General features: G+C 42.0%; 1 protein-coding gene across 10 annotated transcripts; it reads left to right on the top strand.

Moving 5' to 3' along the window:
• The first annotated feature begins 2,995 nt into the window (after positions 1-2,995).
• On the top strand, positions 2,996-11,813 carry sf3b1 (splicing factor 3b, subunit 1). 10 transcript variants are annotated; one of them, XM_079562563.1, is made up of 24 exons: positions 2,996-3,090; positions 3,560-3,732; positions 3,814-3,915; positions 4,016-4,130; positions 5,790-5,869; positions 5,947-6,135; positions 6,230-6,692; positions 6,809-6,930; positions 7,011-7,208; positions 7,314-7,415; positions 7,616-7,795; positions 7,870-7,956; positions 8,188-8,458; positions 8,551-8,696; positions 8,953-9,099; positions 9,174-9,299; positions 9,373-9,594; positions 9,685-9,867; positions 9,949-10,060; positions 10,152-10,272; positions 10,355-10,486; positions 10,568-10,840; positions 10,958-11,174; positions 11,349-11,813. In XM_079562563.1, the coding sequence occupies exons 1-24, from the start codon at positions 3,063-3,065 to the stop codon at positions 11,505-11,507; spliced, it is 3,948 nt and encodes a 1,315-aa protein (XP_079418689.1). In that variant the 5' UTR covers positions 2,996-3,062; the 3' UTR covers positions 11,508-11,813. The 10 variants fall into 10 exon arrangements, 8 of the variants coding, with proteins under 8 accessions (XP_079418689.1, XP_079418688.1, XP_079418694.1 ...); XM_079562562.1 differs by lacking the exon at positions 11,349-11,813 and having other exon boundaries at positions 10,958-11,194; XM_079562565.1 differs by lacking the exons at positions 2,996-3,090; positions 3,560-3,732; positions 3,814-3,915; positions 11,349-11,813 and adding an exon at positions 5,430-5,484 and having other exon boundaries at positions 4,059-4,130; positions 10,958-11,194.
• Positions 11,814-12,390: the final 577 nt, after the last annotated feature.

Here is a 12,390-nt window from a genome sequence, read left to right on the forward strand (position 1 = left end):
CAACAGAGCTTAAGTGAGAATGCAGATGCAACAGGGCAAGAAGCACACAAGCAGGAGATCATGAACAACTAGAGTCAGTATTAAAAGATATAGTCAATAACATTAGTCAGTCATAATAGAAGGCGTAAAAAAGAAAGTAATCATTAAAATGCAGCAGTTTGGGATTAGATAAGAAGAACATGCAAGATGACTCAAGGAAGCGACGGCGCCGCGGTGGACGTTCAGTGCTGGCATGTTTGTTTGCTCAGGAGACAAAGTTTTAATGATTACACATTATAACTATTGATTTCTCTGATTGTTGGGATGTTGTTCCATTCTTTTGAAACTTTAAAAGAGAAGGCTGACTGACTAAACGCAGTTTTCCTGAGTGGAATGACACAGTTGGTACTATGGTGGTATCAATAGGTGGTACGTAGAACATATTAGTGGTTATTATTGGTCAATAGAATGCTTTAGCCTCAGCCTCTTTATGAACTTCTTAGTGAGAGTGGATTACTCATTTACAGATCAAATAACTTGCATTTTAGGTACATAACAATTGTATAAGTATACAATAAAATGTTTGCATTGTTAAAGTCACTGAATGAGTTTTAAGGCCATCTAGAAACATGTTTTGTTATAAAAACTTTATAGTAAAACGTAACAACAGAGTTAAAGCCACAGTGTGAAACATCAGAAAAGTTCTGCAGTGTGGCTTTCACTCTCACAGTGTGGCTTTAACTCTCACAGTGTGGCTTTAACTCTTCTGATGTTTCAAAGTGGGGCTTTAACTCTGTTCTAATGCTCCACAGAGTGGCTTTAAGTCTGTTCTAATGTTCCGCAGAGTGGCTTTAACATAATGTTCCGCAGAGTGGCTTTAACTCTGTTCTAATGTTCCGCAGAGTGGCTTTAAGTCTGTTCTAATGTTCCGCAGAGTGGCTTTAAGTCTGTTCTAATGTTCCGCAGAGTGGCTTTAACATAATGTTCCGCAGAGTGGCTTTAACTCTGTTCTAATTTTCCGCAGAGTGGCTTTAACTCTGTTCTAATGTTCCACAGAGTGGCTTTAACTCTGTTCTAATGTTCCACAGAGTGGCTTTAACTCTGTTCTAATGTTCCACAGAGTGGCTTTAACTCTGTTCTAATGTTCCGCAGTGTGGCTGCTCTCATGTTCTGTCATACATTTGCCTTTTTTGTGGTTTTGTACCTATTTCCTCTCACAAATTATCCTCGTAAATGTGCGTGTGTAAATCAAAAGTCCCCGTAAACAACTGCTGTTGGTGATCTCAGATTAGCCGGAACATTGTTAGGAGTCTGCAAAAGGCTATTAACTCTGTTGAAGAATGGGCGGGAAAATGGGGGTTTAGGTTCGTGGTTGAGAAAACCAAGGTAGTGTTTTTCTCGTCAAAAAAAATAGAAGAAAGGTTTAAATTGCAGTTGTATGGTAGAGATCTAGAAAGAGTAAACTGTGTGAGATTCTTGGGGATGCAGTTTGACTCTAAGCTTACATGGCATAATCATATTGAAAAGGTAGTTGACAAATGTAAAAAAGCCATTAATGTAATTAGGTGCTTGTGCAATAAGGAGTGGGGAACAGATATGACCTCAATGAAAAGACTATATGATGGATTAATTAGTTCTAGTGTTGACTTTGGGTGTGTGGCTTATGGATCTGCTGCAAAGTCTGAATTGAAGAAGCTTGATGTTATTCAGGGTTCGGCCCTTAGGATATGCTCAGGGGCAATGAGGACTTCTCCTGTATCAGCGCTTCAGGTTGAAGTGGGTGAAGTGCCATTGGAGTTGAGACGGCTGCAGATATCACTGGCGTATTATGTTCATTTAAAGGGGCATATGGAGGATCATCCAGCTAAAAGTGTCCTCATACCAACTTGGGAGCAGGGGAAAAGTAAAAGAGAGTCGTTTAGTGCAAGTATACATGGAAAGGTAGAGCGAGCTGCTATAGGAAATATTGAAATTAGTCCATCTGTAGTCTATCCACCGCACCCGCCATGGCTGCTGCCTGTTCCAGACACTGATGCAACGTTGCATGAAAGGATTAAAAAGTATAAGGGGGATAGTGGGCAGCTGGCTATGAGATATGTAGGTAATTATTATGGCTATGTTCAAATTTTTACAGATGGATCAAAGCAGCCAGAGACAGGGAAAGTGGCAGTAGCGTATGTGATACCAGAATTTGATGCAGTTGTATGTTCAGATTCATTGTCAGCCTTAGAAAATTTTAAATCAGGGAACTCAGGTGAAAGGCATGATCTTGTGTGTGAGGTATTGACTTTGCTGCACAGTATTCAAATGGGAGAACGCATGTAAAGTTTGTGTGGGTTCCGGCTCATGTAGGTTTGGCTGGTAATGAGTTGGCAGACAAGTTAGCTAAGCAGGCTCTGAAGGCGGCTGAGGTGTCTGTTCAGTGTAAAAGGTCAAAAGCAGAGGTCGTGTCACTGATCAAAAAACATGTTAAAAAGTTGTGGCAGGAGAAATGGGATAGTGGAGAGAAAGGGAGGGGGTATCATAGTATAAATCCTGAGGTTGGGCAGGGGCGTCAGGTACGAAGATGGCAGGGAGAGGAGGTAACAAGATTGAGAATAGGGCACACCGGGCTAAACAAAACACTGAAACTAATAGGAAAACATAATTCAGGGAATTGTGAGAGGTGCAATATGCCAGAAACGGTGGAGCATGTGCTTATGATGTGTGACAAATAATAGAGAGAGGGATTTAATTAGGAGGAAAATAGAGGGATGTGGGGAAAATGTTACTAGTAGAGATGTGTTGGCTCAGAATTCAGGGCATAGGATAATAAATTATTTGTTTGAATTTTTAAAGAACACTGGACTTATTGGCAGAATCTATTTTTTTTTCCTTGTAGCTGGTAGGCTGCAGGTTTCTTTTTTTAGGTTGTAAGTCATGATGTTGATCAAACATAATCTTGCTGGAGGGTGGCGGTAATGCGCTAGGGTAGTTCGCATCCGCCGTTAAACAGCCACAGAAGAAGAAGAAAAAGATTAGCCGGAAGTAGCAGCTCAAAGAAGAAGCATATATCCGGTTTCTGAGAGACACTCAACACCAAAATGGCGAAGATCGCCAAAACGCACGAAGGTAAGAAAATTACAGAATAAGGCTTTTATGCACAGTTTTGCATTTCTCATGTGTGTCTCTGGTATACTATTAGTCTAATGCGTAGGTAGGATATGTAATTTTAGTCTAAAATACGGACTTTCTTTGAGCAGTTTATTGTGAGGCCTTCACGGCGGCGGCGAGTGCGACGCATCGCGGTTAGATAATGGCGCAGGATGCTAAATCCTTAGCCTCTTGGCTAAGCGTGAAATCATTACAGATCAAAAATATTGTGGTTGCCACATTTTATTTCTGTCGCAACGCATTGAAATGAATGCATTTACTCATGGGTATTGATACATAAGTTTGGCACTTAAACTTAAGCATATTGGACTCAAAGGCATTTCAGTGCCGTTAATTACGTTTTAAATACGTAGATGTTTTTGTTCGTCGATTTCTTGTCTACTTCTACAAAATTTCTGACGCTTGTACATGTATTTGTGCATTGTAGACATAGAGGCCCAGATCTCGGAGATCCAGGGTCTGAAGGCTGCCCTGGTTGAGGAGGGAGACCAGGGGGTCGGCCTGGACTCGACTGGATTCTTCGATCAAGAGATCTATGGCGGCAGCGACAGTCGCTTTGCTGGATATGTCACATCGATCGCTGCGAATGAGCAAGAGGAAGTAAGTTCGATTTAACATTGCTATTCATCAAGCTGTTAAAGCAAGAGGATAGTTATCTAACTTTGTTTTGTTTCCGCACAGGATGATGAAGAAGACTCCGCAACCAGTCTGTTGGGACCGAAGAAACCGGGGTACCATGCACCAGTGGCCATTCTCAACGCCATCCCACAGTCAGACGAGCAAGTAAGTGAATTTACATTATGGATTCCAGCTATTAAGCATGGTAAGATTGGATAAGTCATGCTGTATTTCGTGTGACCTAATAAATTGAACCTTTCCACAGTACGACCCATTTGCTGAACATCGACCACAGAAAATAGCAGATCGTGAAGATGAATACAAAGCCAGGCGCAGAATGATGATCATCTCTCCTGAGCGTCACGACCCATTTGCTGATGGTAAATTTTTACTTTTAGTGTCTCTTCATTGTACCCCTTTGTACAGTATTTGTTATTGTGACAATCTCTCTTGACTCCTACTGGTTTCACTCACTTAGTGTTGTTTAACCCTTCAACTGCAATTCAACACATTGCTTCCAGACTTAATGATGTGTTTTTTTTACTTCCAGTTGTTTGTATTTTTTTGTGACTGACTGAACCATTTAGATCAAATTAGCTAATTGCCCAGGGGGACTATTGGGATGCTTGTTTTATTGCGGGACAGACCGGTTGCATATGGCTTGTTTGTGGGTTGAAGGGTTAACAACCCACGACTACCGTAGAAATTACACTACAGATTTTGATTTATTCAAAAAGATGTTGAAGTTGTAAATTGTATTGGATAAACATGACCAGAAATCCACAAACCAATAGACCATAAAATGTCATGCCTTTTGGCATCATAAAGTCTAAATAAATATAATAATATACCACTATACATTATAACCACTTATGTTCACACAAATATTTGTTTTTCTCTCTCTGATATTTGACATAAGTTGGTCGAGATAGGGCGTAAAATTGCATGTAGCAAGCGCTCATTGTGCAACGTTGTTGTTTAAATGTATTTTTATTTTACAACTCCTTATGTAAAATAGAAATATGTTATCAAGAAAATTGTGTACCACAATACCAGAGGCCCATACTAACTGTCCTTAATTTCTCTCCTACAGCAGTACTGCTTTGCCAGTCCTGTACTGCCCTCTGTTAAGGGTGCAGCAACTCGTCCTGTGTAGGTTTTTGGGAAACGCACAGAACTGTACATTTCAGTTTGGTCAGGGTTCAAGTGCAGCATGTTTGACTGGGGCCAACGAGGGGGAACAGTGTGGGCCAACCTCATCTACAGCCACCCCCCCAATGCCCTTATTATTTTTTTATATTGTTTTTAAGCTAATGCCCCAATCATTATTGAATTCTGTCAAAGAAGAGTTTTCATTCATTTCCCTCTAAAGTTAGCCAACTTTTGCTTAAGCACCATATTCTAAGCTTATTTTGAAATAATATTAGCTAGGAGTTCACTACAATAGCACCGGTGAATTAATATTTTTTCCTCATTATTTTATTTATTTATTTTAATTTTTATGCAATTTATTCTATGCACATCTTAGACCATGGGCCCGTAGTTGTTTTCCTAGTCTTATACCCAAGGACATGCTTAAAGTATAGTGCCATTACTCATTGCAGTCAAGGTGGTATTCTGTTGTGTGTGAGTTGAAACCCTTTTCAAAGTGTTACTAATGGTAAAGAGAAATTTTCTAGGCTTCTTTTCTGCCGGTTGAAGTCTGACTGCAGAAGGACCCTTGGCAATGACAGTGTACGTATTCTGAAGAGCACAGCCCAGGACCCCTGCATCAGTGATGGCTAAAACTTGATACTCCACTTAAAGAAAGCACCACAACATCAACTCGTTCTATGTATTTGCTTGTTTCTTAAAATTCTGTGTATGTAAGAAAATATTTAAATGTATCTTTGAAAAATACTTAAAATCATGAAGATGTTGAATTATCCTCTTTTAAACGAGTCAGGGCTAGCAGGCTGTGTTGTGCTTGCAGTTTAATATAGTTTCTATTGTGTACACTAACTAGTGTCTTTTGTTTTTGTTGCTGCTCTTTCGCGCAGGGGGCAAAACGCCGGATCCCAAGATGCAGATCAGGTCGTACGTGGACGTCATGAGGGAGCAGAATCTGTCCAAGGAAGAGGTAGATAAATATATCAAGAAACGATTACAAAAAATGTTGTTTGTTGGTTGCTCTAATGTTTTTCTTTGTCTATCTAGAGAGAAATCCGCCAGCAGCTGGCAGAGAAGGCCAAATCAGGGGAATTGAAAGCTGTAAATGGGTCTGCCGCCGCCGCCGCAGCTGCTGCAAAACGTAAGCGTCGATGGGACCAGACAGCCGATCAGACTCCAACCAATGGAACTCCCAAAAAAATGTCCAGCTGGGACCAGGCTGATGTGTCTGTTGAGGTAATGGCCTCACTTCTACTTCAAAGGAAAAGTGTTTTTTCAAAAATGTATAATTTTAGACCTACGAGTTAAGTTGAATGTCTCTTTTATATAGACACCAGGCCACACCCCTGGCCACACGCCATCAAACAGCAGATGGGACGAAACCCCTGGTCGGCCCAAGGGCAGCGAGACCCCAGGTGCAACCCCCAGCACTCGCATGTGGGACCCCACTCCCAGCCACACCCCGGCCGGCGCTGCCACTCCTGGTAGAGACACACCAGGGCACGCCACACCAGGCCATGGAGGAGCCACTGGAAGTGTCCGCAAAAACCGCTGGGATGAGACTCCAAAAACAGAGCGTGAAACCCCTGGACATGGCAGCGGCTGGGCTGAGACTCCGCGCACAGACAGAGGAGATGAATCTGTGGGAGAGACTCCAACTCCTGGTGCCAGTAAGAGGAAGTCTCGCTGGGATGAAACCCCTGCCAGTCAGATGGGGTCCTCCACTCCATTACTAACACCCGGAAAAACGCCAATTGGTACTCCTGCAATGAACATGGCTACACCAACACCAGGTAAAGTCTCGTTTTCTGTGATGTAAAAGATCTTTGACATTTTTATTGTAACCACTTAATGTAATGCTATAAGCTCAATAATATATAAATATTATTGAAACCCTATTTCTCTTAAGGTCATCTGATGAGCATGACACCTGAGCAGCTGCAAGCCTGGCGGTGGGAGAGGGAGATTGATGAGAGAAATCGACCACTTACAGACGATGAGCTCGATGCCATGTTTCCAGAAGGATATAAGGTTTGTTCCCCATTTATTGTACCATCTATTTTTAAACAATTGGCATTGTTGAATTTAACGGTCTATATTTTCGTGTACAGGTGTTGCCTCCACCTGCAGGTTATGTTCCAATTCGAACCCCAGCACGAAAACTTGCAGCTACGCCCACTCCCATTGGAGGCATGACAGGGTTTCACATGCAGGTTGAGGATCGCACCACCAAGCAAATGAATGACCAGCCATCAGGAAATCTGCCCTTCCTCAAACCCGATGACATCCAGTACTTTGACAAACTGCTGGTGAGCGTCAGCCTGAGCGAAATGTGCACATACTCCACGTATAACATACGCAATTGAACTGCTTGCTGTTTGTCCATGTCTAAAGTTCAGTATTTTTGTCTACAGGTGGAGGTGGATGAGTCAACACTCAGTCCAGAAGAGCAGAAAGAGAGGAAAATTATGAAATTGTTGCTGAAAATAAAAAATGGAACACCCCCAATGAGAAAGGTTTGTAGTAACAATTAGCAAATCTCAAAGATTAGTGTGAATTTACAAAAACCCGACACAAAGCCCTAATTGTGGGGCTTGTTACTTTCAGAATGCTCCGTCATACAAAGCATCATTAGATGCAATTATTGCCACGCCGCTTTTTTGCTCTGGCATATTTGATAAACATGAAAATTGATTAAACGATTTTCTTTGTTCAGGCTGCTCTGCGTCAGATAACCGACAAGGCGCGTGAGTTCGGAGCAGGCCCTCTGTTCAATCAGATCCTTCCACTACTCATGTCCCCTACCCTTGAGGACCAAGAGCGCCATCTACTGGTTAAAGTCATTGATCGCATTCTGTACAAACTTGATGACTTGGTTCGACCTTATGTTCACAAGGTAAGCTGGGGTGGTGCACCAAAATTATATTTGTGAAACCTTCAGATCTAATTTGGGTGTCCTTTTTTTTGCAGATTCTCGTGGTGATAGAGCCTCTACTGATTGATGAAGATTATTATGCTAGAGTTGAAGGCAGAGAGATCATTTCCAATTTAGCAAAGGTGAGTAGAACATTGAACATGTTTTTACCCTGCAAACCTTCTCGCCTGTTCGACCAACCCGTGGTCAGCTCAGGGCTAGTAGTTTGCTAGATTAACTCCCAACACGAGAGCCATCAGACTTGACAACACTGTCATATCTGTTCTCACCCTGCACCCGTTGGTTACAAACACCTTTTAACCAAAAACAAAAAATCCAAACCTACTGAATAACACAGAAAATGTTATTTACAGGCTGCTGGACTGGCCACAATGATTTCCACTATGCGTCCGGATATTGACAACATGGACGAGTACGTCAGAAACACGACTGCTAGAGCCTTTGCTGTTGTGGCGTCTGCCCTCGGTATCCCCTCCCTGCTGCCCTTCCTCAAAGCCGTGTGCAAAAGTAAGAAATCCTGGCAAGCCAGACACACGGGCATCAAGATCGTTCAGCAGATCGCCATCCTCATGGGCTGTGCCATTCTTCCCCATCTTCGCAGCTTGGTGGAGATTATTGAGCATGGTGAGCCTTTAGTTTTCAAGCCATCCTTCAACTGGTCTACTGAATGTTTTATAATAATGTATGGTGATTGATTTCCATGTGTTATGTTTTAGGGTTGGTTGATGAGCAACAGAAAGTCAGGACCATCAGTGCTCTGGCTATTGCTGCACTTGCTGAAGCTGCCACACCTTATGGTATCGAGTCATTTGACTCGGTCCTCAAGCCCCTCTGGAAGGGCATCAGGCAGCACAGAGGAAAGGTAAAAAGAGAATTGAACAAAACTTTGCATTTGTCATTTATTTAATACTTAAGAGCTGCAAGATCAACACCCAGCACTGGGCCCACTTGTGGCTATAGTGTGAATATTTGCTTGCTAGAATATTCCTTTGAAAGGAGTGTTGCTGTCTGCAGAGGTCAAATAAAAGACCGCCATCTGTTGGCAGCACTGTACATACTTCACCTGAACAATGATAAATAGTGGTATAAACCAAAGATATTTTTAACTTTGTCCCCAGGGTCTGGCTGCTTTCCTCAAAGCTATTGGATACCTGATCCCCCTGATGGATGCAGAGTATGCCAACTATTACACCAGAGAAGTGATGTTGATCCTCATCAGAGAGTTCCAGTCTCCTGATGAAGAAATGAAAAAGATTGTGCTGAAGGTAAAAAGAGGAATACTTTTGAATTGGCATCTGTTTCTATAGGTTCTGATTGTCTCGATGTTATTGTTCTGTAGGTGGTAAAGCAGTGCTGTGGCACTGATGGTGTGGAAGCTAATTACATTAAGACAGAGATCCTTCCACCCTTCTTCAAGCACTTCTGGCAACACAGAATGGCTTTGGACAGGCGCAACTACAGACAGGTCAGTACAACACGATCTTACTTAATCTTTTATTCCCTTGTTATTCCACTGAAAGTTTTCCTTTTTTTTGCAGTTGGTGGACACAACTGTTGAACTGGCAAATAAAGTGGGGGCAGCAGAAATCATTTCTCGCATTGTAGATGACTTAAAGGATGAGGCTGAACAGTACAGAAAGATGGTGATGGAGACCATTGAAAAGATTATGGGTAACCTTGGGGCCACAGACATTGATCACAAGCTTGAAGAACAGTTGATTGACGGCATCCTGTATGCCTTCCAGGAGCAGACAACAGAGGTAAGACATGCTTTGCAAATTGTCCTTTGTGCATATGCCATTACGATTCTCAATCTAGCCTGAAATCTAACCTTATGACGCTTTTGTAAGGACTCTGTGATGTTGAATGGTTTTGGCACTGTGGTCAATGCCCTGGGGAAGCGAGTGAAGCCGTACCTGCCTCAGATCTGTGGTACAGTGCTGTGGCGTCTCAACAACAAATCGGCCAAAGTCCGACAGCAGGCGGCTGATCTCATTTCTCGTACAGCTGTCGTCATGAAGACCTGTCAGGAGGTAATATTTAATGACTATAGGCATAAGTAAAACACACGCATTTGTATCACATTTAATTTTGTTTTGCTTTGTGTTCAATAGGAAAAGCTGATGGGTCACTTGGGTGTGGTGTTGTATGAGTACTTAGGAGAAGAGTATCCAGAAGTACTGGGAAGCATCCTGGGTGCGTTGAAGGCTATTGTTAATGTTATTGGTAAGTACTTTTTATTTGAAGCACAAAATCATGGACAATCGTTTCAAATCATTAATTTTCCAATGTAATGACTTGTATTTCCTCTTTAAAGGAATGCACAAGATGACTCCACCGATCAAAGACTTGCTTCCTCGTTTGACCCCCATCCTTAAGAACAGACACGAGAAGGTGCAGGAGAACTGCATTGACTTAGTGGGCAGAATTGCTGACAGGTTGGTGAAAAAATCGATCTATTTGTAAAACATGTTTAACTTTCTTAATGCTTAATAATATGTTTTCTTTTTTTTTGTATAGGGGTGCTGAGTATGTGTCGGCCAGAGAATGGATGAGGATCTGTTTTGAGTTGCTGGAACTGCTCAAAGCACACAAGAAAGCTATTCGTCGCGCCACTGTCAACACATTTGGTTACATTGCCAAAGCAATTGGGTAAAGATTGTCATTGTCCATTTTATTACCTTGGTAAACAGTGCTTTGGTATGAAATTTTAACGTGTTCCTTTTCTACTAGACCCCATGATGTGTTGGCTACTTTATTAAACAACTTGAAGGTCCAGGAGCGACAGAATCGAGTCTGTACAACTGTGGCCATTGCCATCGTAGCCGAGACCTGTTCACCCTTCACTGTCCTGCCGGCCCTCATGAACGAATACCGGGTGCCCGAACTGAATGTACAGAATGGTGTACTCAAGTCACTCTCCTTCCTGTTCGAATACATCGGAGAAATGGGCAAAGACTACATTTATGCCGTCACGCCCCTGCTAGAGGATGCACTCATGGACAGGTGCATATTTACTCTGCTGTGATTGCTATTTCATCACTTTGAACTTTCACAGCGGAGAGCCAATTCATTTGTAATGGCACATGTCCAGTCTGTTGATGTTTTCATCTTGTGTTGCAGAGACTTGGTCCACAGGCAGACAGCCAGTGCAGTTGTCCAGCACATGTCTCTTGGCGTCTATGGCTTTGGTTGTGAAGACTCCCTGAACCACTTGTTGAACTACGTTTGGCCAAATGTGTTTGAAACATCTCCTCACGTTATCCAGGCTGTGATGGGGGCGCTGGAGGGGCTGAGGGTCGCTATTGGCCCTTGCCGCATGCTTCAGTACTGCTTACAGGCAAGTTATCGCAGTTGAATGTTCTGTTTCTGCATGCAGAGTGGTGGTCAAAAAGTATCTAGACTGGGCTGAAAATGTTGCTTTGATTGAATATTCTTGGACGACTGAGAGCTTACAGACTTTCTTTATCAATTATTATACCTTTGCTTATGCATATCTTTCTCTTATATTCAGGGTCTGTTCCATCCAGCCCGGAAAGTGAGGGACGTCTACTGGAAGATCTACAATTCCATCTACATTGGATCCCAAGACGCTCTCATCGCCCATTACCCACAAATCTACAACGATGAGAAGAACATGTACATTCGCTATGAGCTGGAATATGTCTTCTAAATATTGACATTTATTTTCGGAAATGCTTTTTATGTACCATTGTTTCTTGTTGAGAAAAGTCAGTCTTTCCCAAGGCATAACTTTTCTGGAAGAGTTTTGAACCTTGTGTTTGGTGTACGTCAAGCCGTCAACATCTGACAACGTAAAGGAACATTAGAGTATCTTTATTTCTCATCTGTTCCCGTTAAAAACATGTTCTGACTTCTCTTCAATGATTATTTTGCAGTCATACAATATTTTAAATATTTTGATCATCTGTACGTGGACTGTTCTGAAGTGCTGCTCTTTTACATCCTCGTTTCACTGTTAGAATCTTTGCTTTATTTAACCAAATAAACATTTGTGTACAAAAGCCAGTCTTTGAATAGCACCTTCTTGAGGCAGATTCCTAAATACTTTTAAAATGTCTTGTTGCTCACAATTCAGATTGCTTTTGCTGATTTCTAAAAGTCATGCACACCAATGCATCCTCCTGGCCTGTAAATTAGAGGAATGAACTTGATTTATTCTAATATAAAGTTTGTACACAAGAGGACTTAACTTCAACTGCCTCTAATTGGGTAATTTCAACCACTTAAGTTCTTGAATTTGTCTGCATGCACTTGAGTATAAATGTCCTTTCTGGAATTTACTTTGACCTTTTAGAAGACATGCCTATTCTGTCCCTATTGAACTAAAGCGGTTTTATGCTAAGTGCCAAGTGTTGAGTCTTGTGCATAACTGATAAATGACTTCAGAGTTGGTCTAAAATAAGCTCAGACCATCCTACACATGCATGAATGCTTGTACCCATACAATGGAAAAACCTCCCCCACTCTTCTCTCATTCATTGGGCTCACTATTGCTGTGCAACCAACTTCCACCCAGATTGCCCCTCAGTATC

Source organism: Gobius niger, assembly GCF_951799975.1.
Source record: "Gobius niger genome assembly, chromosome: 9".
Classification (NCBI taxonomy): Eukaryota; Metazoa; Chordata; class Actinopteri; order Gobiiformes; family Gobiidae; genus Gobius; species Gobius niger.